The sequence below is a fragment of the Felis catus genome, chromosome A3 (genome assembly GCF_018350175.1).
Source record: "Felis catus isolate Fca126 chromosome A3, F.catus_Fca126_mat1.0, whole genome shotgun sequence".
Taxonomy (NCBI): Eukaryota; Metazoa; Chordata; class Mammalia; order Carnivora; family Felidae; genus Felis; species Felis catus.
The window spans coordinates 60,791,320-60,818,567 of record NC_058370.1 but is presented as its reverse complement, the minus strand read 5'-3'; the positions used below and the strand labels follow the sequence as shown (position 1 = coordinate 60,818,567).

General features: G+C 38.8%; 2 protein-coding genes across 13 annotated transcripts in view; one reads left to right on the top strand and one right to left on the bottom strand.

Moving 5' to 3' along the window:
- The window catches only part of TSGA10 (testis specific 10), a 161,977-nt gene extending 153,207 nt beyond the window's left edge, over positions 1-8,770 (bottom strand). For 3 of the 9 annotated variants that reach the window (XM_045054087.1, XM_045054090.1, XM_045054088.1), the window contains exons 1-2: positions 8,550-8,669; positions 1,124-1,252 (exon numbers count right to left, since the gene is read on the bottom strand). Coding sequence is in view for 1 of the 9 variants with exons in the window: in XM_045054086.1 (XP_044910021.1) it covers positions 1,124-1,252; positions 8,286-8,342 (186 nt within the window). In the remaining 8 variants the exon portion in view is untranslated. Of the gene's footprint in view, positions 1-1,123; positions 1,253-8,219; positions 8,245-8,285; positions 8,411-8,549 lie in introns of those variants that run through there. The other 6 variants (XM_045054085.1, XM_045054084.1, XM_045054083.1 and 3 more) reach the window with 4 other exon arrangements.
- A 969-nt stretch (positions 8,771-9,739) lies between these two features.
- Positions 9,740-25,783, top strand: CA3H2orf15 (chromosome A3 C2orf15 homolog). 4 transcript variants are annotated; one of them, XM_045054092.1, is made up of 4 exons: positions 9,740-9,812; positions 10,621-10,689; positions 12,892-13,031; positions 24,647-25,783. In XM_045054092.1, exon 4 carries the CDS (start codon positions 24,716-24,718, stop codon positions 24,989-24,991), a length of 276 nt encoding a protein of 91 aa, XP_044910027.1. In that variant the 5' UTR covers positions 9,740-9,812; positions 10,621-10,689; positions 12,892-13,031; positions 24,647-24,715; the 3' UTR covers positions 24,992-25,783. The 4 variants fall into 4 exon arrangements, with proteins under 4 accessions (XP_044910027.1, XP_019682625.2, XP_044910028.1 ...); XM_019827066.3 differs by lacking the exon at positions 12,892-13,031 and having other exon boundaries at positions 9,744-9,812; XM_045054093.1 differs by lacking the exon at positions 9,740-9,812 and having other exon boundaries at positions 10,550-10,689.
- The last annotated feature ends 1,465 nt before the right edge of the window (positions 25,784-27,248 follow it).

The window sequence follows — 27,248 nt, the reverse complement described above, 5'->3', positions numbered from 1 at the left end:
TTTGAGGGACGATAGTCTTTGTTCTGTACTTGTGACTTACATAAGTTTGATATTACTTCCAAATTAAAAAAATACATAAATTATAAAAACCTAGGACAGAGGGGCACTGGCTGGCTCAGTTAGTCAAGCATCTGACTTCAGCTCAAGTCATGATCTCAAGGTCATGGAATCAAGCCCCACATCAGGCTCTGCAGGACAGTGTGGAGCCTGCTTGGGATATTCTCTCTCTCTCTCGCTCTCTCCCTCTCTCTCTGTCCCTGCCCGGCTCACACTCTCTCTCTCCCTCAAAATAACTAAATAAATTTGGGGAAAAAAAAAATAAAACCTACGACAAAGGATAAAAAACCATATTGCGAGTCTGCTGCCTTCCTAGTTCTTTTGTCTGGAAGAATGGCTCTTCTGAGAACTGTTTTTGTCTGCATCCATTGCTATTTCTAGATGCCAGTTTTTCCAGCACTCTGAGATATATGGAGCAAAAGAAAAACCCAGGAATTCACCAATGTGTCACTTAATGTGTGCTGAGGTCCCTAGCCAGTCTTCCTCCTCCTTCCCACCTTTCAGGATGTCCTTATATTTGTTTTATAACAAAATGCTCAGCATTTTTAGCTGTACTTGGTGGGAGAAATAGGGCAAAGTAAGTCTACTCCATTTTCCTAAAAGAGGAAGTTTCTTTTAATAGCCTTCATTAGTAGCCATACGGCACATCACGCACCAGGTGAACAGACAATACAGAGAACTGGGTTCAAATCTTAGCTAACTTGGAAACTCAAACAAATCCTACTTAGCTCTGTCACTCATTACTCAAATATCTTAATTCTCTAATCTCTTGGAACCTCAGCTTCCATGTCTTTAAAATGGAAATAACATCACTATTTCACAAGGTTGGAAATGATTAAGTAACATTATGTACTTAAAAATACTGGATACAACACTTGTCACATAGTTTGCACTCATTATATGTATCTGAATCTGCATGTATCAAAATGGTTAAGATAGAAATGGAAGGATTTTAGACTCATAAGATGTCAATGAGCACTGAATTAGTATTTATTCTCTATCTTCTTGTTTTAAAATAGGACTCCATCCCAAATTAATTCAGGGAAATACAGAAATTAAATATAACCTGTAATTTCAGTGCAGAGATGAATTTGTCTTGATTTCTCACTTCTTGCTCTAGCTGGAGAGTATTCTGGTATTTTTCAGCTTCAGAAAATGGAGCCCCTAGACCAAAATCATGTTCTTTGGTGGTAACCTAGTGGGAAAAAATGAGAATGATGCAGAGATTTTTTAGTTTAAAACAGTTTTGTGATTCCTTACAACAATTAATGATTTTGGAAATTAACAATATTTTTAGATACATTTTCAGTTGTTTTTAACCTTGTCCCACCAGCTAAGAGGATTTTCATCAAGCTTTACTTTCTTAAAATTTCATGTTATAAACTTTTTGTGTTTTCCAAATATAAAACTACAATATTACACATGCTTTTCAAAAAAGACATACCCCATCCTATCCATTTGGTAATCATTGTTCTAAGGAAATACAGGTCAGCAACAAATTATATAGTCTACCTTTAGGCCTGTGTTGTCCAATATAATAGCTACTAGCTACATATTTGTTGCTGCTTTTGTATATTAACAAAAAGCTTTGCTACATATATCACAAAGGTCTAACTTCCCTAATACAGAAATGGTTCTTATAAATAAAAACAGAAAATACTCGAAAAGTTGATGAAGAATATGGATATTTCACAGAAATGGCTCTCAAATAGGTTAAAAGATACTCAATCTCACCATTTAGAAGGATACAAATTAAAACAACACGGAGATACCATTTTTTAATCTCATATTGGCGAAGATCAAAAAGTTGGATATATAATGTAACTTTTTTTTTTAATGTTTGTTTATTTTTGAGAGAGAGAGAGACAGAGACAGGGCTGAGCGGGGGAGGGACAGAAAGAGAGGGAGACAGAGAATCTGAAGCAGACTCCAGGTTCTGAGCTGTCAGCATAGAGCCCAACGCAGGGCTCGAACCCATGAACCATGAGATCATGCCGTGAGCCGAAATCGATGTCCAACTGACTGAGCCACCCAGGTGCCCCTATAATTTAACATTCTTATACATCACTGGTGGTGGGTTAAATTGACACAATATTTCTCGAGAACAATTATGTAAAATCTAGCAACACTATAAATGCACGTAGCTTCTGCATAGATAATTCTACTTCTAGGAATTTTTCCTACATATATATTTGCCCAAGTGCAAAATAACGTGTTAAAATATTTTTCACTTTAGTATACTGTACATACTACTCCACACTGTGTTTTTTTGTTTGTTTGTTTTTAAGAGAGAGATAACATGTATGCGCCAGCAAAGGAGAGGAGCAGGGGGAGAGAGAGGGAGGGAGAGAGAGGGAGGGAGGGAGGGAGAGGGAGAGAGAGAATCCCAAGCAGACTCCACACTCAGCTTGGAGCCTGACAAGGGGCTTGATCCCATGAACCTGGGATCATGACCTGACCCGAATCAAGAGTTGGAAGCTCAACCTACTGAGCCACCCATGTACGATCACAATGTGATTTTTTTACATGAGAATGTATCTCAGAAACTGTGTAATTTAGGAAAGTAATTTTTTCTTTCCCTGAACCAAAGCTAACATTATGTTAAGGAAGAAAGAATTTGCCACAAGCATCCTAGATCTCTCCCGGCCACACAGATGCTATTGTCCAAAATCTAGTGTTTGGGAAAATGCAGGATCAGGATCCCCCAGTCCCTGACCTTGTGTTACACCCTGTGCAATCCAGCACTTAGCAGTCTGACAGGCTTATTTTCCTTTTTTCCTTTCCCTAAACTAGACATAAATCTACTTTTCTGTTTTTCATTCCAACAGTTACTGCCTCACCTGGAATTTCAGCATTAGATCTCACAGAGTATTTCTTTTTCTTTCTTTTTTTTTTTTTTTTTTTTGGAGGGGAGAGGGGCAGAGGGGGGCAGAGAGAGAGTGAGAGTGAGTGAGAGAGAGAGAGAGAGAGAGAGAGAGAGAGAGAGAATCTTAAGCAGGCTCCATGCCCACCATGGAGCCCGATATAGGGCTCAATCTCACAACTCCAAGACCACGACACCGCTGAAATCAAGAGTCGGATGCTTAACCAACTGAGCCACCAAGACATCCCTCACAGACTAATTCTAATTTATAAATCATTTAAGATTTTATAGGTTAAGCCAAAATCCCAAGTACCATTGCTTACATAGTTTCTGTTGAAAAATGTATTCCTAGTTATAAACATTTGACTTAGAATAACAGATTCAGACTATTCACTATAATTAACAGTACTTTTCAAATCTTCTGAACATCTAAATCATTTAGGAATTTTCTTATCCATGGTAGGCTTGAAATACTGCGTTTCTAAAAATGCTGCTCAGTAATTCCTTATTTGGTTAGTACAGAGACTACACTTTGAATAGCAAGGATCTCTTCAAATGAAGTGGAAACCTGCCACGCGTTCACAGTTCTTCATAATGTGGTTGCCTCCCACTTCTCCAAACTTATCTCCTAATTGATACCTCCAAGAATCCCTTTATGAAAAACAAACTATTCTACATTCTTTACACATAGGTTCATATTATCATTATAGAAACATACTATCTTTTCTCCATTTAACGAAAGACACTTCTGAGGCACAGCTTGAATTCCATATTTTCTAGTAGGTGTTCTCAGTATTCTCCATCAGATAGTGATTACTTTTTTTTTTTTTTTTAATGTTTACTTATTTTTAAGAGAAAGACAGAACGTGAGTTGGGGAGGGGCAGAGAGAGAGAAAGGAAGACACAGAATCTGAAGCAAGCTGCAGGCTCCAAGCTGTCAGCACAGAACCCAAGGCAGGGCTCGAACCCATGAACCATGAGATCATGACCTGAGGCAAAGTCAGACGCTTAACCGACTAGCCACTCAGGCACCACAGTGATTACTTCTTTATTGAGACTTCTGTATGTATTGGTTATACAATAATCTGTGTAGCTATTTATTTTTCTGGATATGTCTTCCTCACACAATTATTAGAATCTTACAAACAAGCAGTGTCCTAGAGTTCTCTGTAGTCCTACCAACCTGCACAGAATTCTTTGCATAATAGGAAAGTGCCAATAAAAATTTGTATAGGTTGATAAGGAAGCAGTGTACAAAAGCAGATAAAATTGAACTTTCTTTCTTCTCTTTGGTAAACTGAATAGTCAGGTAGGGATTCTATAAAATTACCTATCAGGTTAGACTAGAAATTAAAAGTAGCAAGAGGCCAAAAGTCTACCTGACAATTGTGGGCAATCATATTAGAGTTGCTACATTCTCTGCACTATCTTTGGAAGCAGTGAAAAGGGAGAGAAATCAGTGTATCTGAAATGCCCATGCCTGGCCTGCCAGTTTCCCCACCTCAGACCACTGAATATCCTCCACACTCCCATAATCTCTATCTAAATGGAACTTGTGTTCCTGTACAGATCTTAAAGAATACAAGTGAAAGTACTTTGGAAGCAGCAAATTGTTACGATAAACACTCAAGCTAAAATCACAACCATTCTCAATGAGGAAGCATCACAGCATAGTGGTTAGGAGCTTGTTCTTCAGCATCAGACTGCTTATGTTCATTATGCTAGTTGTGCTGTTTCTTAGCTGCCTATGAGCAAGTTAGATCTCTGGCCATGGCTTCCCCATCTCTGAAACAGGAATGATAATAATACTTGCGTGATAGAGGTGTGAAGACTAAATGAGTTCAATAAAGCATTTTAGAACACTGCCTGGCAAAAAGAAGTGCTATATATATATTATCGGCCATCAAGTCCTACTAGTCTTTTCACTAAAACCTCTCTCAAATACATTTTTTTCTAACCCTACTGTCACCATTTCTATTTATATTTTAAGATTTTAACAACCACATTTATTCACTTACAAAACAAATTTATAAATAGCTAGAATAAGAACGAACCAACATTAGATTCTGGGGATAGGAAGATGGAAAACAAAAACCTACAATTTTTAGATGGATCTAGGGAAGTCCAGAAAAAATAAATCAGAAATTATAGTCAGTATTAACACCATATCAGTGGAATATAATGTATGCCAAGGGAATATAGAGAAAAAGAGTACAAAAAAGTATTTTTGACTTCAACTTCCCCCAAAAAGACTTAGAATATATTTTTCATGTTCCCCCAAAACTATGAGCAAAAGTTAGAAGACCACAGTTGTTGAAGGGTTGTTACAAAAGAGAAGAATTTGTTTCTTAATTCTCCTTGTATCAAGGACTCCCTTCAGAATTAAACAAAAGCCCTGAGTCCTCTCCTCAGGAAAATAAAAACGCATACAAAATTTTACAAGCAACTTCAGGGGGTTCAAGAACTCCCTAAAGCTTTTACACTCTAGCTTAAGAAGTCCTAAGGCATAAACACAGTGAAGATACCTAAAACATGGTTAATGTTAACTAATGAAGGAAGACCACTGACCCAATAAAAGTAAATCCAAAGAGGGACACCTGGGTGGCTCAGTCAGTTGACCATCTGAGTTCAGCTCAGGTCACGATCTCATGGTTTGTGGGTTCAAGCCACGTGTTGGGCTCTGTGCTGACATCTCAGAGCCTGGAGCCTGCTTCAGATTCTGTGTCTCCCTCTCTCTCTCTGCCTCTCCCCCTCTCAAGCTCTCTCTTTCAAAGAATAAACATTAAAATTAAAAAAAAAGCAAACCCAGAGAAATGGTCTGTGCACTGTCATTTGAGACAAGAAAGAGAAAAGCAAGGTCAGGTGAAGATTTAGGTAAGAACGGATAGAAATGTGCAAAAGGTCCTGCCTGGAAGAATTTTCATTTTTCATGAAATAGGAGGTAAGATCATGTGCCAAAAAATATCATCAGTCTTGAGCAAAAGATCATGCATAGACTACAAGCTCAACAAATCTACGCAATATTTTGGTAGAAAAATTAAAAATACTGGAGTACTTTATATGGGATTCTGAAATCTGTTTCCACAAAAGTTCAACTTGTTTTCTTTTTATAAAGTTGTCTCCAAAAGTTTACATTAACATTTTGAAGTAGGAAGGAATAGCCTCACTAACAGAAGGATGAAGAAAACCACAGTTTTATGAATAATTTTGAGATAGATTTTGATTATAAAAATGAATGAATAAATGTTTTGGGAATTCACTTCAAACAAAACAGTAAAGCCACAATGTTTAACCTTTCTTAGGAAAAAGAAATAATCTCGCTAGTCATTGCATCCAAACCCAAGCTGACTTTTCTTCTATCCAGACTATAAAGAAATAACTTGTCTTTTTATTTTTTTTTTAATTTTTTTTTAACGTTTATTTATTTTTGAGACAGAGAGAGAGACACAGCATGGACGGGGGAGGGGCAGAGAGAGAGGGAGACACAGAATCGGAAGCAGGCTCCAGGCTCTGAGCCATCAGCCCAGAGCCCGACGCGGGGCTCGAACTCGCGGACCGCGAGATCGTGACCTGAGCTGAAGTCGGTCGCTCAACCGACTGAGCCACCCAGGCGCCCCATAACTTGTCTTTTTAAAGGAGCATAAAACAATGGCCTTAGAAGTATCATTTATCAAGACCTCTAAGAAACATAAGAAGTTAAAGAGTTGTTTTTAAGAGGCTTTTCTGAACTAAAAAATATTAATAACAGACTGATGTTAATCACATTCATTAAGACAAAACTACCTTACTAATCAGCTCACTTTAAAAGATTATCATGAGGGACATGTATAGGAAAAGTCCACAGCAGTGTTGCTCATAGTTACCAAAAACTATAAAAACCCTAATACCAGAGTAAATAAACTGTGGTATAGTCTTAAAATGGAGCACTGAACAACAAACTATAAGCAACATGGATAAATCTAAAAAACATAACATTGACTAAAGAAGCAAACTACAAAGGAATACTTACTACAATTCCATTTATATAAAATTCAAAAACAAGCCAAACTAGAATGTCTGTTCATACACAAAGATGGAGAAACTATAAGGAAACACAAGAAAGAGATTATCATACAAGTCAGGATAGTGGCTACATCTGGGGAGAAAAGGGGACATGTGATGGAAAAGAGAATGGATAATACTTCTCTAATTGCCTCTGTATATGGAATACTCTAAAAGCAAATTACCCTAAAACTGATCTAAGCAACTGAAAAGAATACAGCAAAGGAGCCAACAGAATCTCTACATCTGATTATATGCTGGACAATAAGCAGTGATTTTTTTTTTCAGACAGTAAACAAAATAAGATATATTTTGGAAGCTGCCATTAAATAATGCCAAAGTTTATTGTTTACAATAAATATTCCATTAACATATGTTCCTAGTTATTTCTCACTAATTAAAATTGAATGGTTTAAGTTCATTGAGCAATTAAACTACAAACAACCAGTTTTATCCTGGAAGCAGATTTGAATAATGTGACACTTTCCACTTATGTTTATAACTAACCTATTTTCTTCTAGTTATAAACTATTTTTCTACTCATCTCCTTCCATGTTTAAAAAACAAAACAAACAAACAAAAAAGTGTTCTTCAAATGCACAAAACCAGAAGAGAAATTTTAAAACAACGAATATTTTGCGATATAAGGGTCTGGAGTGGAAGAAGGAAAACACTGGGACTCTGTCACTATACAAATCTTTCTTAAAGCCATGATGCTTGACTTTATTTAAAGAAAAAAAACCATATTCCTATACGTATTTAGGTATCAGATCCACAGATGCCACAGTTACTCAGCTTGTCTCAAATATTTTTTCAAACAAAACCCAATTCACTCTGACTTTCCTGCGTAGAATTTCCAGTGAAATTATTGGAGATTTCCATGCAAATACCTACGTAATCTCGGCCCTTCACCTCCCACAATCTATAAGGAGGCTTAAAAATGAGACACCGGGAGTCAGGAAGAGCAGGTTGAACTCCCGAATCTCTGACTTTCAAATTCCTCAGCTCCACTCCAAGCGTTTCTAAACAGAACAGTCCTCACAACTACCAAGTGGAGAGCTGTGGCAGGAAGCGAAGCGGTCACCATAGGAACTCGGCTCAACGCTAAGAGCCCAAGAAACGACAACAGGGGAAAAGTTTGCTCCTGGAGGACTTCCTTGGACCGCGACTCTGCTCTCCACTGTCCCTCACAGCGGGTCAAGCAGTGAATACCCACCTCGGAGATCACCCATAGCCCCTAATTCCCGTCACATCCGACCTGTTGCAGGGCCTTTCGGCCCAGGAGCTGCTTTATCCCGACCCGGCGCATCCCTGCTGCTCCCACCTGGAGCTCCGAGTCCCTCCCTGGGCTTCTCGGCCCAGCTTCCTCGCTGGAGCTCATGCTGACGACTGGCGGGCCTTTGCCTGCCCCAGAGATCCAGGTCCCTCCCCGTCTCCATCCTCCGCCCCTTTCCCCTCCCCTCCCACACCTAAATCGACGTGGCCCCGCCCCGGTGGGGGGCAGAGGAAGGCGGGACCCTGAGGGAAGGAGGCGGAGGCGGTTAGCGACGGTCGGAGCCGCCGTCGGCCCCGCCCTCACGCTCTGTACCTGAGGGGGGCTCGTCCTCCACCTCCCCGGCGCCTTCGCTCGGCTTCCTTTCCGCGTGCCCCTATTTCCCGTGCGCACGCGTACCTGGCTCGACCCTCCCTTTCGCGGGGACTACAAGCCGTGCGTGCGCACCCACGCACGTAGCGACGCGTACGTCCACCTGTCCGCCTTTCAGGCCGCGTAGCAGAGGCCTCTTCCTTGTCCATCCGCGCCGCGCAGGCGTACGGCCACGCAGAGCCTAGTCGTACCACCCGAGCGTCCCGTCTCCTAGTAACCAGCCGCAGCCCCCTTTTCCACCACTTAATTCTTACTCTCTGCCTGCGGTGTCGCACCTGGATGGAACGCGCATGCGCAGGGCTGTGTATCCTCCAGCCTTCTTCCCTCAGCTCTAGGATACGTGCTGCTTTGCTGCTGCAGCTTTGTGCCATTTTTCTTAGGGATCTTACACCGTTCTGGACACACGTTCAGTGAGTTACTCGGAACGTGTTACTCCCCAGAGCTGCTTTTGAGGGCTGGGAGGTTGGTTAGCTCTCCTGCCGCAGCCAGGGGCCGGTTTTCGGGGAGTCTCTCCGGTGGGGTTCTGCTGCTGCAGCCTCTCGGGAGAGAGCAGTTCTGCTCGGGTGAGCACCGGCAGCCTGCAGCCTGGGGAGCCAGCGGACCCACGACCCGGTCAGCCCTGCACAATTCAGTCATGGTTGAATTGGGAAGTGGCAGGCGCTGATTCCTGACCGGTATTCCTTCCCCACATGTCAGTTCTCTAAAACCCCTTTCCAGAAAAACCACCAGATCGTTAACCAAAAAAGTAAAGGGTATACTACCTCACTTGATATTTAATGTTGTGTCGATTATTTTCCTGTGTAAAACCATTTAAATTTGTGTTCTCCCAAGTAGGGGCCTTGAGTCTTGGAACACTGTAACTTAACCAGGTGTAATATTTTTGGCCATCCAACTATGTTAAAATTAACCACGTTACCTAAAAGTGGAAAAAGGGCTTTTTAGTGAAAAAGAATAAGGGTTGCATTACTCTGCCAAAGTTTTGGAGCCCAGCTTGAAAAAAAATACTATCTTTTTAACATTTCTTAATATTAAATAACTTGTCTTAACCCAAAAAACTTCAGAACTCTAATGGCTGTATCTCCCTGCCTTTTCCTACAGATTAAATAGGTAACTAGGTTTTTAGGGCTGTTCTCTGATGATCAAGTTTTCGCCTGTGTATTTCAAAAGTAATTTCACATTTGAAGAGACAATTCCTGTTTTTGCCAGGTGAGTACTCATTCCCCCCACCCATATATTATTGGCATCCATAAACACATTTTATGTTAGAACAAATTACTTCGTAGAAGTACGTTTAAGTATGTGACATGTTTTCCCCATTTCTGTTCTGATTTCTTCACCTGTTTGTGCCATTACATCTTCTCATATTTTGTAGCATTTATTTTCAGCTAGCATATACTTTGTAAGTATAGCTAGACACTAAAAAATTAAGTTGAGAATCCTTGTTATTTTAGACAAAGTCAGAGGTCCCGAGAGGTATTAAAGTGTAATATTACCTAACTGATAAAAATAATTTACAAAGAAGCATGAACTGGGGCACCTGGCTAGCTCAGTAGGTACAGCATGGGACTCTTCCTTTAGGAGTCATGAGTTCAAGCTCCACATTGGGCATAGAGCTTACTTAAAAAAATTTTTTTTAATAAAAAAATTTTAAAAAACAAAGCATGAACTCTCAAAGACCATCCTAAAAAGTTATTTTAGTGAGAACAATGTATAATCTCATTTCCTTTTCAGATACTAAGATTATGGTGAATAAAATGTTCTCATTATCTAGCATTATTGAAAAGAGGGGAAAATGTATGAACCTCGAAAGTCTGAGTTGAAGACTTGGGAGGAATGAGGGGCTTATTAATACGGAAGTTAGGAAAGTACTTCCCTTAGGGAAAAAATAAGAAAACCTTAAGCATTTGTGTACACCACCTAGATGTTTCTGAAGATTCTTTGGGAAGAATGTAAGGAAAAGGACATTTTAAGGCCAAACCAGAGCATGAAGATTTTCCTTTCTTTTCCTATCAAGGACTGTTGACTTCGTCCCCCAATCCAAGAAAGTGAACATTTTCTCTCCTCTATGGAAATCCAAAGAGTGGTAAGTGCTCCATTCTGCCCCAACTAATCCTTTTATATAGTACATATGCTCTCTCACTTGTGACAGGTACTCCTGGGTAATTCTAAGGTCTGGGTTTTCTGTTCCCTTAGCTTCTCCATCATTTCACAGCTTCACTACAAAAAAATCTGTTTTGCCTTTTTTTCTGTACCTCCTTGGTACCCTAAAAAAATGGGGGACTCCGATTAAACATATGTTTGGGTTCTTGATGTTGTCCCACAACTAACTGATGCTGTGTTCATTTCGATACATCTTGTGATATATCTTCAAGGTCACTTTCCTTGGGCAGTGTTAATCCCATCCACCATATTTTTTATGTCAGAATTATATTTTTCATCCCTGGAATTTTAATTCTTTTTTAATATCTTCCATTTCTAACCTCATCGTGCTTATGATTTGCTTTACCTTCTTGAAAATATGGAATATATTTAAAATGGCTTTTAAAGTCCTTGAGAACTAATTCCATCACCTGTGTCATTTCTGGGTTTGTTTTTATTAACTGATTTTTTTTCCTCCTGTTTATGGGTCATATTTTTCTGCTTGTTTTCATGCCTGGTTAATTTTTTTGGCTAACAGACATTGCAGATTTTACATTGTTGGGTGCTGGAGGTTTTTGGTTTTGTTTTTCTTTAAATATATTTAGGCTGCGTTCTGAAATGCAGTAATGTTACTTGGAAACAGTTTGACTCTTTAGAGCTGCACTGTTAAAAACAGTAACCATTGGGGCACCTGGGTGCCTCAGTTGGTTGAGCGTCCGACTTCAGCTCAGGTCATGATCTCACGGTCTGTGAGTTCAAGCCCCATGTCGGGCTCTGTGCTGATAGGTCGGAGCCTGGAGCCTATTTCGGTTTCTGTATCTCCCTCTCTCTCTGACCCTCCCCCGTTCATGCTCTGTCTCTCTCTGTCTCAAAAATAAATAAACATTGAAAAAAATTTAAAAAAAAAACAAACCAGTAACCATTAGGGGCACCTGGGTGGCTCAGTTCGTTGAGCATCCAACTTCAACTCAGCTCATGATCTCACAGTTCGTGAGTTCAAACCCCATGTCGGGCTCTGTGCTGACAGCTCAGAGCCTGGAGCCTGCTTGAGAGTGTGTGTGTGTGTGTGTGTGTGTGTGTGTGTGTGTGTGTGTGTGTGTCTGCCCCTCCCCAGTCCATGCTCTCTCTCTCTCAAAAATAAATAAACACTGGGGCGCCTTGGTGGCTTGGTCGGTTAAGCGTCTGACTTCGGCTCAGGTCATGATCTCACGGTCGGTGAGTTCGAGCCCCGCATCGGGCTCTGTGCTGACCACTCAGAGCCTGGAGCCTGTTTCAGATTCTGCGTCTCCCTCTCTCTCTGCCCCTCCCCTGTTCATGTTCTGTCTCTCTCTGTCTCAAAAATAAATAAACGTTAAAAAAAAATTTTTTTTTAATTAAAAATAAATAAACATAAAAAAAAAACCAGTAACCATTAGCTAGCTACATGTGGCATTTTGGATTTATATTAATAAAATTAGGTAGAACTTAAAATTCAGTTCCTCATTTGTACTATGTACATTTCAAACTCCAAAAGCCACATGTGGCTAGTGGCTAGTATAATGGACAATAGATATAGAATATTTCAATCATTGAGGAAAGTTCTGTCAGACAGCACTGCTTTAGAGGCTTGCTTTTAAGCTTTGTTAGGTCCAAAATACTCTCAGGGCTAATTTGGCCCCATTGCTAAGCCAATACCTTTCTGAGGACTCTGTATAATGTCCCCTGTGTTAGGAGTTCTTTATACTCAGGCTGGTGGAAACTGCATTTTTGGCCCTGTGTAAGATCTATGGACTTTTTGGCCTTCTACTTTTTGGTGGTTCTTTCCCAGGCTTCAGTAGTTTTCTTGCACATGTGTTTCCTGATCAGTACTCAGCCAAAGAATTGTGGGGAATTCTCTGCAGATCTCTGGAGCTCTTTCTCTCACTGTACCTCTCTCCTCTCTCCACAAATTCTAGTGACCCTGGTCTCTGCAGACTCTGAATTCCTATCTCCTCAACTCACTGAAATAACCAGACACAGTTTGGGTTCCCCCTCTTTGTGCTGAAGCCTGAAATTTCCAGGCAGTGAGCATTTATTTCCTTTCTCTTAGGGATCTCTTAGGGATGCACTGCCTATTGTCTGTTATTTAAAAACCACTGTTTCATGTGTTGTCTTTTTTTTTTTTTAGATGTTGAAGACATGAAGATAAATCTGGTCCCTGTTAACTCCCTCAGGGCTCAAAGTCAGCTAGCTATTGATAGCCTCAGACCCCATGTTAGTAATCATCCCCAACAGAAGTGCTTTGCACAATAATTGCTTCAGGCTGAGGTAACTGTAAATGCATGAAACTTAAAGCAGAAGAGGGTTTGGCATAGCATATTCTTGAGGAATAGCAATAAGATCATGGGGCAGAGGGAGAGAGGAATTTGAGAATGTTAGCTGGTTGTATTAGTCTCCAATTGCTGCTGTAACAATTTACCACAAACTTAGTGGTTATGTAAGCAACACAAATTTATTATCTTACAGCTCTGGAGGTCAGGAGTCCAAAATGGATCTCACTAGACTAAAATCAAGGTGTCAGCAGAGCTGTATTCCTGTTGGGGGTTCTTGGGGAGAATCTAAGAATCCAGCCTCCACAGGCTGCCCACTTTGTTTGGCTTGTGGTCTCCTTCTAGCTTCAAAGCCAGCAATGGCCAGTCAGGTCCTTCCCACATTGCATCATTCTAATAGTGACATTCCTCCCCTCTTTCACTTGTGAAGACCCTTGTGGTTACAGTGGTAATGACCAGTGAGTTCAGGATAAACTCCCTACCTCAAGGTCATTTGGCTGGGAACCTTAATTCCATCTGCAACCTTAATTTCCCCTTGCCATGTGACATTCACAGGTTCTGGGAATTAGGATGTGAATATCTTTAAGGGCCATTATTCTCCTTACCACAGCTGGAGACTCAAAATGTAGAGAATTTGGCTTTTACTCTGACATGGAATGTACCTAGAGCAGAGTGGTGAGCAGAGTATTGATGAGATCTGGCTTATGTTTTAAAAGACTCATTCCAGGGGCACCTGGGTGGCTCAGTTGGTTGAGTGTCTGACTTTGGGCCATGATCTTGCAGTTCATGAGTTCAAGCCCCACGTTAGACCCTATGCTGACAGCTTGGAGCCTGCTTCAGATTCTGTGTCTCCCTCCCTCTCTGCCCCTCCCCCCACTCATGCAATGCACTCATATGCACTCATGCATATGCACTCATGCATATGCACTCATGCATATGCACTCATGCATGCTCTCTCTCTCTCTCTCAAAAATAAACATTAAAAAAAACTTTTTTTAAAGGCTCATTCCAGGGGTGTGCTGGGTGGCTCAGTCGGTTAAGTGTCCCAACTTCAGCTCAGGTCATGATCATGGAGCCTGCTTTGGATTCTGTGTCTCCCTCTCTCTCTGCCCCTCCCCCACTCACACTGTCTCTCTAAAATGAATAAACATTAAAAAAAAATTTTTTAACACTTTATTAAAAAGGCTCATTCCAGGGGATGCCTAGCTGACTCAGTCGGTAGATCATGGGATTTTTGATCCCAAGGTCATGAGTTCAAACTGCACATTGGGCATTGAGCCTACTTAAAAAAAAAAAAAAAAGCTCATTCCAAATACAGTTTGAAGAATACACAATAGGAAGGGTTGGGCAAGGGTAAAAATAGAAACAGGATTCACTGAAGGTTTGGATGTAGAATATGAAATTGGAGCTAAAAATTACTCTACCAGCAATGTACAAGGTTTCCTGTCATCCTGTATTCTTTTTTTTTTTTTTAATGTTTATTTATTTTTGAGAGAGAGGTAGACATTGAGCAGGGGAGGGGCAGAGGGAGAGGGAGACACAGAATCCGAAGCAGGCTCCAGGCTCTGAGCTGTCAGCACAGCCTGATGCGGGGCTCAGACTCACAAACTGTGAGATCATGACCTGAGTTGAAGTCAGATGCTCAGCCAACTGAACCAACCAGGCGCCCCTCGTCATCCTGTATTCTTAATACTCCGTGTTATCTACCTTCCTAGAGTCTGTCATTCTGATGGTGGTAAACTTGCATTGTTCTGACTCCTAGTAAGTTCAAACATCTCTTTATGTACTTGTTATCTATTTGGGATTCCCCAATCTGTGAATTACACATTATATCCTTTGCCCACTTTTCTATTGGGTTTCCCATTTTCTTGTTGATTTGTAGTTATACTCTAGCTGTAGATTCCTTGTCCGCTTTGTACAGCACATCTTCCAATTTTCATCTTTTTAACTGTTTATAGTTTCTTTATTGAAGTTCTTAATTATGAGTATTCAGATCCATCCGTTTTCTTCCTGTTTAAGCTTGTTAGTTTTTATTCAAGAACTCTTTCTCCACCCAAGGTAACAAATATTGTCCTACATTTTAAAAACTGTGTTTATAGTTCTGCAATTCACATTTAGGTCTTTACTGCATTTGGAGTTCACTTTTATATATAAGATAGGGATCCTACTTTATTTGCATCTACATAGTGAGCCAGTATTGACAGTACTATACTACTAAACTTAGTCTGTTCTGTCTAAACTTAGTCTGTTGTATGGTGCCACCTTTACCATGTATGAAGTTCCTACACACAACTAGGTCCAAATTAGAACTCTGTCATGTTTCATTGGTCCTTTATTTGTTCCTGCGCCTGTACTAGACTATTTTTTTATTTTGACTTTGTAGCATATCTTAATGTCTGGTAAGGCAAGTCTCTCTGTGGTGTGTATATGTCAAATTTATTTAGTTTCTTACTTGAGTGTCTGACTTAGGCTCAGGTCATGATCTCATGGTTTGCGGGTTTGAGCCCCACATCACGCTTGCTGCTGTCAGCACGGAGCCTGCTTCAGATCCTCTGACCCCCTCTCTCTGTCTCTCCCCTGCTCATGCTTGCTCTCTCAAAATAAATAACCATTAAAAAAATTTTTCCTGAATGCTATCTGAATGCCAGGCCAAAGAGGTCCCAAATATACTTGTTCTTTCTTCATGTCCTCAAGATTCCAGACAAGTGAAGGTGACACTCAGAGGGCCAAATATACCCTATTGCATTTGGTTCTTCCTCAATTTTGCTATTAAACTGAAATTTAATGTGCTTGTTGAGAATCTATATGTTACCATTATCTTACCATTGTTGATTTCATATGCAGTATAATGTTTCACAGAGTTTTGTTACTATAGTTGACTCTTGAACAATGCAGGGTTAAGGGGTGCCAACCTCCCCTGCCCATGTGGTTGAAAATCTACATGTATCTATTGATCCCCCAAAAACTTAACTATTAATGGCCTACTGTTGACTGGAATCCTTACCAATAATATAAATAATTAGCACATATTTTATATATGTATTATATACTGTATTCTTATGAGAAGTAAACTAGAGAAAAGAAAATGTTAAGATCATAAGAGGAAGTACATTTACAGTACCATACTGTATGTATTGAAAAAATATTCAACAGGGGTGCCTGAGAGGCTCAGTGGGTTAAGTGTTTGACTTCGGCTCAGGGCATGATCTCATGGCTTGTGCAGTTCAAGCTCCGCATTGGGCTCTGTGCTGACAGCTTGGAGCCTGGAGCCTGCTTCAGATTCTGTGTCTCCCCCTCTCTCTCTGCCCCTCCCTGCTTGCGCACTCTCTCTCTCTCTCTCAAAAATAAATAAACATTAATTTAAAAAAAAAAAGAAAAGACAAAATATTCACACATAAGTGGACGTATGCAGTTCAAACCTGTGTTGTTCAAGGGTCAACTGTATATTCTTCTTAAGTTTTTTCAACTTTGTAGTTTGAAAAAGTTTTAAACATACAGAAATTTAACAAGAATAATACAGTGAACAATTTTTTTAACCCTTTCCACCTAGATTCAACAGTTGTTAACATTTTTCATATTTTACTTTCTCTTTGTATCTATTGCTGGAATATTTGAAAACAAGTTGTGGAAAGATCCTTTACCCCAATTTCAGCATGTATCTCCTGAGAATAAGGACATTCACTTATATAACCATAGTAGGTACTACATTTGGGGCATTTAACGTTAATATAATATTATTATCTAATAAACCATCAATATTCAAATTTTCCAGTGGTCCAAGAAATGGCCTTTATAGTACATTTCCCTCCCCCACAACTAAAGGATCATTAACTGCATTTGGAAATCATGTTTCTTTAGTCTCTTTTAATCTGGAACAATTCGTCAGTTTCCGTGTCTTTCAAACATTGACATTTTTGACTAGAGGCTATTTTTTTTTATATAATATCTCTCAGTTTGGGTTTATCTGATTGTGTCCTCAAGATTAGATTCAAGTTAAACATTTTTGACAAGAGTACTTCTTTTTTATTTTTTTATATTAAATATAATTTATTGTCAAATTGGTTTCCATACAACACCCAGTGCTCATCCCAACAGGTGCCCTCCTCAATGCCCATCACCCACTTTCCCCTCTCCCCCACCCCCATCAACCCTCAGTTTGTTCTCAATATTTAAGAGTCTCTTATGGTTTGCCTCCTTCCCTCTCTGTAACTTTTTTTTCTCCCCCTTCTACTCCCCCCTTGTCTTCTGTTGAGTTTCTCAGGATCCACATATGAGTGAAAACATATGGTATCTGTCTTTCTCTGCCTGACTTATTTCATTCAGCATAATGCCTTCCAGTTCAATCCATGTTGCTGCAAATGGCCAGATTTCATTCTTTCTCACTGCCAAGTAGTATTCCATTGTATATATAAACCACATCTTCTTTATCCATTCATCAGTTGATGGACATTGAGGCTCTTTCCATAATTTGGCTATTGTTGAAAGTGCTGCTACAAACATTGGAGTAAGTGCCCCTATGCATCAGCACTCCTGTATCCCTTGGGTAAATTCCTAGCAGTGCTTTTGCTGGGTCATAGGGGTAGATCTATTTTTAATTTTTTGAGGAACCTCCACACTGTTTTCCAGAGCAGCTGCACCAGTTTGCATCCCCACCAACAATGCAAGAGGGTTCCCGTTTCTCCATATCTCTCCAGAGTCTGTAGTCTCCTGATTTGTTCATTTTAGCCACTCTGACTGGCGTGAGGTGGTATCTGAGTGTGGTTTTGATTTGTATTTCCCTGATGAGGAGCAATGTTGAGCATCTTTTCATGTGCCTGTTGGCCATCTGGGCGTCTTCTTTAGAAAAGCATTTATTCGTGTCTTATGCCCAGAGTACTTCCTTTTTAAATAATCAAAGAGGACAGACCAAAGAATAGAATAAATTCAATTTTACTAATTTGAAGATAGTATTATATATGTGTTTGATGAGAAAAAATATTCACTTCAGTTTCCAGATCTAAGAAACAGGGAGACCTAACATTTTAGAATATCATCAGAGAGATCTTTTCAAACTTTAGCTAAATTATCTCTGATTCCTAGAAAGCCATTTCCTAATTTTCATATTAACAGTATTTGAGTAACTAGTATGTTTAGGATACTGCAACAGGCCCAGGACTTTGTTCTGTTGTAAATACTGATATTCAATCACACATATGGATTAAGGTTTCAAGATGATATCATTAGAGATCTTTTGTCAATAAAATGATTACAGCTTGATAGGGATGGAATTCTAAACTCATATACCACAGTGCCTAAATATTAAAGAAATAATACATTGTTGGGGTGCCTGGACACATTCCTGGCCCAGTCGGTTAAGCATCCAACTCTTGATTTCAGCTCAGGTCGTGATCTCGTAGTTGGTGAGTTCCAGCCCAGCATTGGGCTCTGCACTGAAAGCACAGAGCCTGCCTGGGATTCTCTATCTCCCTCTCGAAAGAAAGAAAGAAAGAAAGAAAGAGAGAGAGAGAGAGAGAGAGAGAGAGAGAGAGAGAGAGAGAGAAAGAAAGAAAGAAAGAAAGAAAGAAAGAAAGAAAGAAAGAAAGAAAGAAAGAAAGAAAGAAAGAAAGAAAGAAAGAGAAAGAAAGAAAGAAAGAGGGAGAAGGAGGAGAGGGAGGGAGGAGGGAGGGAGGAGGGAGGGAGGGAGGAAAAGAAGGACAATATTCCAAAAAGTGGCAAAGTGCTCTCATTCACAACTTGGAGTCTGTTTCAGATCTCACATTGCTGCTTAAGCACTTTGGTCGGTCAATCACTGTTCTCTAACAAGCACTAGACAAAACTTCAGAAGTCCTCACTGTCTTCCTTGTGCCAGGAAGCTGGTCCCTTCTTCCAACCTGGTCAATTCTGCCTTTCAAGTTCCTGCCCATCTTTCAAAGCCCAACCCTGACCTAGACTCCCCTCCTTTCAGAACCTCTCTGGGCCCTTCCTTCATGTTGCATGTTCATCTCTCTTGACAGATTGGGCATCTGTACTGAAAAGTACTGTATCTTTATTGGACTCTTTTTTTTCATTTTTTTATATTATGGTAAGATATACATATAACTTAACATCTTAACCAATTTAGTGTGTACAGTTCAGTGTATTAAATACATTCATAATGTTGTGCAACCATTACCACCATCCCTCTCCAGAATTATTTTCATCTTGTAAACTGAAATTCTATACCCATTAAACAATAACCCCCTATGGCAACCACCATGGATAGATGGTGAGTATTCTATTCTTTTGAGTATTCTAAGTACTACACAAGAAGAATCATACAGTGGACGATTGTGACCGATTTGTGACCAATTTATTTCACTGAGCATAATGTCCATCATGTAGCATATTACAGGATTTCTTCCTTTATAATATTAAATAATATTCTATTGTACATATATGCATTACATGTTGCTTATCCATCAATGGACACTTGAACTGTTTCCATGTTTTAGCTGTTGCGAATAAGGCTACTATGAACATGGGTGTACAACTATTTGAGACCCTGATTTCAATTCTTTTGGGTCTATACCCAGAAGTTGGTTTGCTGGATCATATGGTAATTTTAGCTTTTGGGGGAACTGCCAAATTATTTTCCACAGCAGCTGTTCCATTTCCACCAACAGTACATAAGGGTTCCAATTTCTCCATACCTTTGCCAACACTTGTTTTCTTTTTCTTTCTTTCTTACTTTTCTTTCTTTTCTTTCTTTCTTTTCTTTCTTTCTTTCTTTCTTTCTTTCTTTCTTTCTTTCTTTCTTTTTTTCTTTCTTTCTCTCTCTCTCTCTCTCTCTCTCTCTCTCTCTCTCTCTCTCTCTCTCTCTCTCTCTGTAATAGCTATCCTAATGGGTGCAAAGCAGTGTCTCACTGTTGTGATTTGCATTTCTGTAATTATTAGTGATGCTGAACATCTTTTCATGTGCTTATTAGACATTCATATATCTTCTTTGAGGAAATATCTAATTCAGTCCTCTGTCAATTTTTTAATTGGGTTTTTGTTGTTGAATTTTAGGAGTTCACTGTATATTCTACCGGTCACTTACCAGATATATGATTTACAAATATTTTCTCCCGTTTTTTCTGTTGCCTTTTTACTCTGGATAGTGCCTTTTGACACACAATTTTTTTTTAATTTTCATGAAGACCAAGTTGTCTGTTTTCTTTTGTTGCCTATGCCTTTGGCATCATAATCAAGAAATTACTTCCAAATCCATGGCAAAGCTTTTGCCTTATGTTTTCTTCTAGGTGTTTTATAGTTTTAGATCTTATATTTAGGTCTTTGATACATTCTGAGTTAATTTTTGCATATGGTGTTAGGTAAGGGTTCCACCTTTTTTTTTTTTTTTTTTTTTTTTTTGCGGGTGGATATCCAGTTTCCCCAGCACCTTTGGTTGAAAAAACTGTCCTTTTCTCCACGAAATGATCTAAGCACCCTTATCAAAAATCACTTGAGCTGGGGCGCCTGGGTGGCTCAGTTGGTTAAGAATCCAACTCTTGATCTTGGCTCAGGTCATGATTTCACCCTTCCTGAGATCAAGCCCCAGTGCAGAGCCTGCTTGGGATTCTCTCTGCCCACCCCATCCCTCCCCCATTTGCATGCACATTCTCTTTCAAAATAAATAAATAAACTTAAAAAAAATCATTTGACCATATACGTGAGGGTTTATTTCTGGACTCTGTTACATTGGTCCGTACGTCTGTTTTTAGGCCAGTACCACATTATTTTGATTACTGTAGCCTTCTATTAAGTTTTGAAATCAAGAAATGTAAGCCTTCCAGCTTTATTCTTTTTCAAGATTATTTTGGTTATTCGAGATTCTATATGAATTTTTGGATGGATTTTTCTATTTCTGCAAAATATGTCACTGGGATGTTGATAAGGATTGCTTTGGATGTGTAGATCACTTTGAGTAATATGAACATCTTAATAATATTAGGTCTTCTAATCTGTGAACATGGGATGTGTTTTATTTATGTCTTCTTTAATTTCTTTCAGCAGTGTTTTGTATTTTTCATCATACAAGTCTTTCACCTTGGTGAAGTTAATTCCTAAGTATCTTATTGTTCCATTTATGCTAATGTAAATGGATATTTTCTTAATTTCCTTTTCAGATTATTCATTGTTAGTATATAGAAATGCAGCTGACTTTTGTGTGTTGACTGTATCATGCCACTTTGCTGAATTCATTTGTTCCAACAGTTGTGTGTGTGTATGTGTGTGTGTGTGTGTGTGTGTGTGTGCCATCTTTAGAATTTTCTACATATAAGATCATATTATCTGTGAATAGAGATGATTTTACTTCTTCCTTTCCAATTTGTATGCCTTTTATTTCTTTTTGCTCTGGCTAGAACTTCCAGTACTATGTTGAATAGAAGTGGTGAAAGTGGGCATTCTTGCCTTATTCCTGATCTTAAGGAAAAGCTTTCTCTGATTATGATGTTTGCTGTGGGTTTTCACATATGGCTTTTATTTTGTTGAGGTATTTTCCATCTTTTCCTAGTTTGTTTCATCATGAAAGTTTGTTCAATTTTGTCAAATGTTATTCTGCTTCATTGAGTTGATTGTGTGGTTCTTTTCCTTCATTCTGTAATGTGATATATTACATTGATCAATTTTTATATATTGAACCTTTCTTGCATTCCAGGAATAAACCCACTTGATCAGGATGTGTAATCCTTTTAATATCCTGCTGAATTTGGTTTGCTAGTACTTTGTTGCTAATTTTTGTATAAATGTTCCTTAGGAATATTGGTCTACAGGTTGTTGTGGGGTTTTTGTTTGTTTGCTTGTTTTCTTACAGTGTCTTGGCCTGGCTTTTATATCAGGGTAATGCTGGCCTCATGGTAACATAAGGGGTTCCCTCCTTTTCAATTTTTAGAAAAGTTTGACAAAGATTGGTATTAGTTCTTCTTTATGTGTGGTAGGATTCACCAGTGAAGCCATCTGGTCCAGGGCTTTTGTTTGTCAAGAGAATTTTGATGACTATTCAGATGTTGTTTCTTCATGATTTAGTCTTGGTAGGTTTTCTGTTTTTAGGAACTTGTCCATTTCAGCTAGAATATCCAATTTGTTGACATATAAAATAGAGCACTCTCTTATATTCCTTTTTATTTCAGTAGAATCAGTAGTAATGTCCTGCTGTCATTTCTGATTTTAATAATTTGAGTCATCTTTTCTTCTTAATCCATCTAAGAAATTGTGTCAATCTTGTTTATCTTTTCAAAGAACTACTTTGGGTTTCATTGCTTTTTCTGTTGTTTTTCTATTTTCTGTTTTATTATTTATTTTATTATTTTATTTCTATCTTTATTATCTTCTTCTTTTTGCTGTCTGTAAGTTTAGTTTTTCTTCTTTTTCTAGTTCTTTATGTTATAAAATTAGGTTGATGATTTGAGATCTTTCTTGTTTTTTTAATGTGTTAATAGCTATAAATTTCCACTGTAGCACCGATTTAGCTGTATCCAGTAAGTTTTGATATGCTGTAAATTTAAGTTCATCTCTAAGTGTTTTCTAATTTCCATTGTGATTTCATTGATCCATTGGTTGTTTAAGAGTCTGTTAATTTCAGGATGCCTGGGTGGCTCAATAGGTTAAGCATCCAACTCTTGATTTCGGCTCAGGTCATGATCTCACAGTAGTGAGGTTGAGCTACCGCACTGGGTATGGAGCCTGCTTACTCTCTCTCCCTCTTACTCTGCCCTTTCCCTACTCATGCTCTCAAAAAAAAAAAGTGTGTTCATTTCCACAAATTCATGAATTTTCCTGTTTTCTGTTATTGATTTCAACTTCATTCTGTTGTGGTCAGAGAAGATGCCTTATATGATATTGACCTTTTAAAATCGGTTAAGACTCAATTTGTGGTCTAACATGTGGTCTATCCCGGAAAATGTCACAAGTGCACTGGAGAAAAATGTGTATGCTGTTGATAGGTAGAGTGTTCTGTAAATGTTTGTTAAATGTAGTTGGTTTAGGGACACCTGAGTGGCCCAGTTGGTTAAGTGTCTGACTCTTGATCTCAGCTGAGGTCTTGATCTCAGGGTCATGAGTTCAAGTCCCACTGGGCTCCATGCTGGACATGAAGCCTACTTAAATAAAAAATTAATGGGGTGCCTGGGTGGCTCAGTCGGTTGAGCGTCCGACTTCGGCTAAGGTCACGATCTCGCGGTCCACGTTCGAGCCCTGCGTCAGGCTCTGAGCTGATGGCTCAGAGCCTGGAGCTTGCTTCCGATTCTGTGTCTCCCTCTCTCTCTGCCCCTCCCCCATTCATGCTGTGTCTCTCTCTGTCTCAAAAATAAATAAACGTTAAAAAAAAAATTAAAATTAATGGCACTTCGGTGACTCAGTCAGTTGAGTGTCTGACTTCAGCCCAGGTCATGATCTCATAGCTTGTGAATTCTAGCCCCATGTTGGGCTCTGTGCTAACAGCTCAGAGCCTGGAGCCTGCTTCAGATTATGTGTCTCCCTCTCTCTCTCTGCCCCTCCCCCACTCATGCGCGCGTGCTCTCTCTCTCTCTCTCTCTCTCTCAAAAATGAACATTAAAAAAAATTAAAATTAAAAAATCTAGTTGGTTTGTTGTTTAAGTGCTCTATTTCTTTACTAAGTCCTCTATTTTCTTATTTCTATCTAGTTGTTCTATCCATTATTGAGAGTGGAATATTGAAATCTTCAACTATTATTATAGAACTATTTCTCCCTTCAATTCCTTTTTAAGTTTATTTATTTTGAGAGACAAAGAGACAGTGTGAGCATGAGCAGGGAAGGGGCGGAGAGAGAGAATCCCAATCTCCATGCTGTCAGCTACAGAGCCCGATGTGGGGCTTGATCTCACAAACAGTGAGATCATGACCTAAGAGATCAAGAGCCAGACACTTAATCCACTGGGCCATCCAGGCATCCCCCATTAATTCTGTTTGCTTCATAGGTAAATGTTTACAGTTGTTTGGGCATCTGTATTTTTGGCAGAATACCTAGCAGAGTGTTTGGCTTCAGTAATTATTTCTTTAATCCATTAATAATTTATTAACAATTTTTGATAGGAAAAATTATATAAAGGACTAAGTAGAGAAGCTCTCTTATTTCTGAAAGGTGATAAAGCACAAAATCTGATAAATTCCTTTTTAAAAAGACTTTCACAGAACCTGTAAAACTGCAAATCCTCCTACAAAGAAAATGTAAACATTGAGAAGTGGAAGGCAATTGTACTTTAAATTTTTTTTTTAATATTTATTTTGAGAGCGAGTGCGCGCGTGCGCGCGCACACACACACACACACACACACACACACACACACGCGCGCGCGCGAGCAAGCGGGGAGGGGCAAAGAGAGAGGGAGACACACAGAATTTGAAGCAGGCTCCAGGCTCTGAGCTGTCAGGATACAGCCTGACTGGGGGGGGAGGGGGGGCTTGAACTCAGGAGCCATGATATCATGACCTGAGCTGAAGTTGGACACTCAACCGACTGAGCCACCCAGGCACCCCAAGGCAATTTTACTTTATATTTTTGGAGTCACCACCATGATGTTTCATGAAAACAAGCACTGCCATGAGGTTAGTTGAAATTACCACTGTATTCACCTGTTATCATTTCTTTCCAAGCAATCAAGTTGAAGAAACATTTCCACTGCTTAAAGAGATACCTGCCAACTATATTATTCAGCTCTCCCAATGGGATTTTCCCTTAGTAAATCTGCTACTCGGGTATCTTCTATGCGTGTGGATTCAAAAGTGGACGATCATTTAATGCAAGGGACTGAGAAAAGCAAGTTGGAACCAGTGACTCAGTTATTTCAAAACATCAAGAAAATAAGATTAGAAAACACAAGCCAAGAAAACTTTACAAGAAGTAAAGAGATTGGCACAGGATCTTTTTCAGAGAAAACCTTGGGTTCTGTAGTATATGTTAAAGAAAATGATGGAATAGAAATGACAGATGTGGAATGAAGTTATTTGTACATTCTGCGAAAGAAATTGCTTTTGACTAAGAGAGCATGTTGAATGAGAACTTAACCTTATTAGGAAAACCTAACAAAATGAAGGATGATGATTGCTTATTTTTCACTATTTATGAATCACCTTAGACTGCACTTTTTTGATACATATTCAAAACAGTTGTTTTAGGGGGAAAAGCTTTTCAAAATTCAAAGCAAAATTCTCTGGTATTCTATCCTTGTCAAAAATCAGAATTTTTGATTAACAGTATTTAAATGGTACTAAAACATTTTAATTATAATGTTTCTCTAACAAGTGATCAAAAAACAGTGCCTGAACAATTTGACATCTGTATTTCATACTATTTCTAGTGTACCAATTTTTTAATATTTCAAGTTTGGGATTTTGCTTTAGGGTACTTTATCTTACTGCAGTTTTGCATTTCTGTTCTGTAAAAGATCACTTCACATAAACCCTGCAAAAGACCAGTAAATTACATATCTTGAGAAGCATTTCACATTTTAAATCATCCTTTTAAAACTATTTTTCCCCACATTGAATTCATTTCAGAGTTACAAAATAGTTATTTCCAAGTCTAATGGTTTATCTTATAGATACTACCATTTTATACCACCAATATTTAATGTAAGAAAAATAGTCTTGTGTTAAAAAATTCTTGTTTTTGGATGGAACTGGAGAGTGTGATGCTAAGTGAAATAAGCCATACAGAGAAAGACAGATACCATATGTTTTCACTCTTATGTGGATCCTGAGAAACTTAACAGAAACCCATGGGGGAGGGGAAGAAAAAAAAAAGGTTAGAGTGAAAGAGAGCCAAAGCATAAGAGACTCTTAAAAACTGAAAACAAACTGAGGGTTGATGGGGGGTGGGAGGGAGTGGAGGATGGGTGGTAGGTATTGAGGAGGGCACCTTTTGGGATGAGCACTGGGTGTTGTATGGAAACCAATTTGACAATAAACTTCATATATTGAAAAAATAAATAAATAAATAAACCTAATATATTGATAAAAAAATTCTTGTTTTATATGCATCAGTTTGCCATTCTTATAGAAATGTCTAGTAGTTTGAGACAGCAGTATTGTCCCAAGTATTGTTAGATGAAAGTAAAACCATTTTGTGTTGACATATAGTGACCTTTTAACTATTTATATTACATATGTATGTATGTTTTGAACATTTTCCTGTACTTTAAAATTTACTGGCTATCTCTAATGGCTAATTGTGAGAAATTTCCTTAATATTCATAAAAACAAAGATGAAAAACCATCTTCTTTCAGGGGAAACTATTTTATAAATCAGAAAAATACAAATGTATTATAGGGAATATTGATCCTAGAGTTAAATAAAATTGTTGAATTGGACATAAGCCAATAAGACACTGCTTTTTATCATTTACAGAACATCATTCTTTGGGAGAGGAAAAAAACATAAGTCATTCATTTGTTCACCTAACTTGGCATTATGTTTCTTGGTGGGGATATAGTAGTGAATAAAATAGCCACCATCTTCATAGTGCTTACTGTCTACCATGGAAGATAGAGTATCAGACAGTAATTCTATAGGATGCATATTATGATGTACCATGAAGAAAAAGTAAAATGTTCAGAAAGACAGGAGACTTAACACATAAACTTGATTTTTAATTGTTGGAACTAGGAAGTTTTCATAGCTTTTGCAGTGACATGGCTGTCTAAGTAACATGATGGTGATGGTTGAAATCTTGAGAAGGGTTAAAGTCCAAATGAAGTTTAGCAGGAAAGAGTGATGGTTTGAAAGTGGAGGAAAAAGAAACGATTTCTAGCTAAAGAGACTACATGCATGGAGGTTCCTTAGGGAAAAGCTCAGGAGCATGGTTTGGGGACATAACCCAGCTTCCAAGGCAAGTAGTCATTTATATGTATGAAACTAAAAATACAACTTTTGAAGTTGTACACAGAAATGGCATTTAAAGCCTTGGGAATGAATGAAATTGCTTAAGGTGAATGTATAATGTGAGCTAAAGTCCTGAGAACTCCAACATTTAGGAGCTAGTCAGCACAAGGGAACTAGCAAAGGAACTGAGGAACTGGCATTGAGGATGGTGGAAAACCAAGACAAGGTAATGTCAAGATTGCCCACAGTAGTCATTAAGGTGGAGGTAGTCAACTGCAAGGTTAGACAAGGATTGGATCTAGCAGTGTGAAATGTCACAATGACCTTAGCAAAATCACTTTTTTTTTTTTAACAGGGGCTTGGCTCAGATATTTA

Excerpts from the sequence above, each read along its gene's own strand:
- CA3H2orf15 (XM_045054092.1), top strand. The coding sequence starts at position 24,716 with ATGGGATTTTCCCTTAGTAAATCTGCTACTCGGGTATCTTCTATGCGT.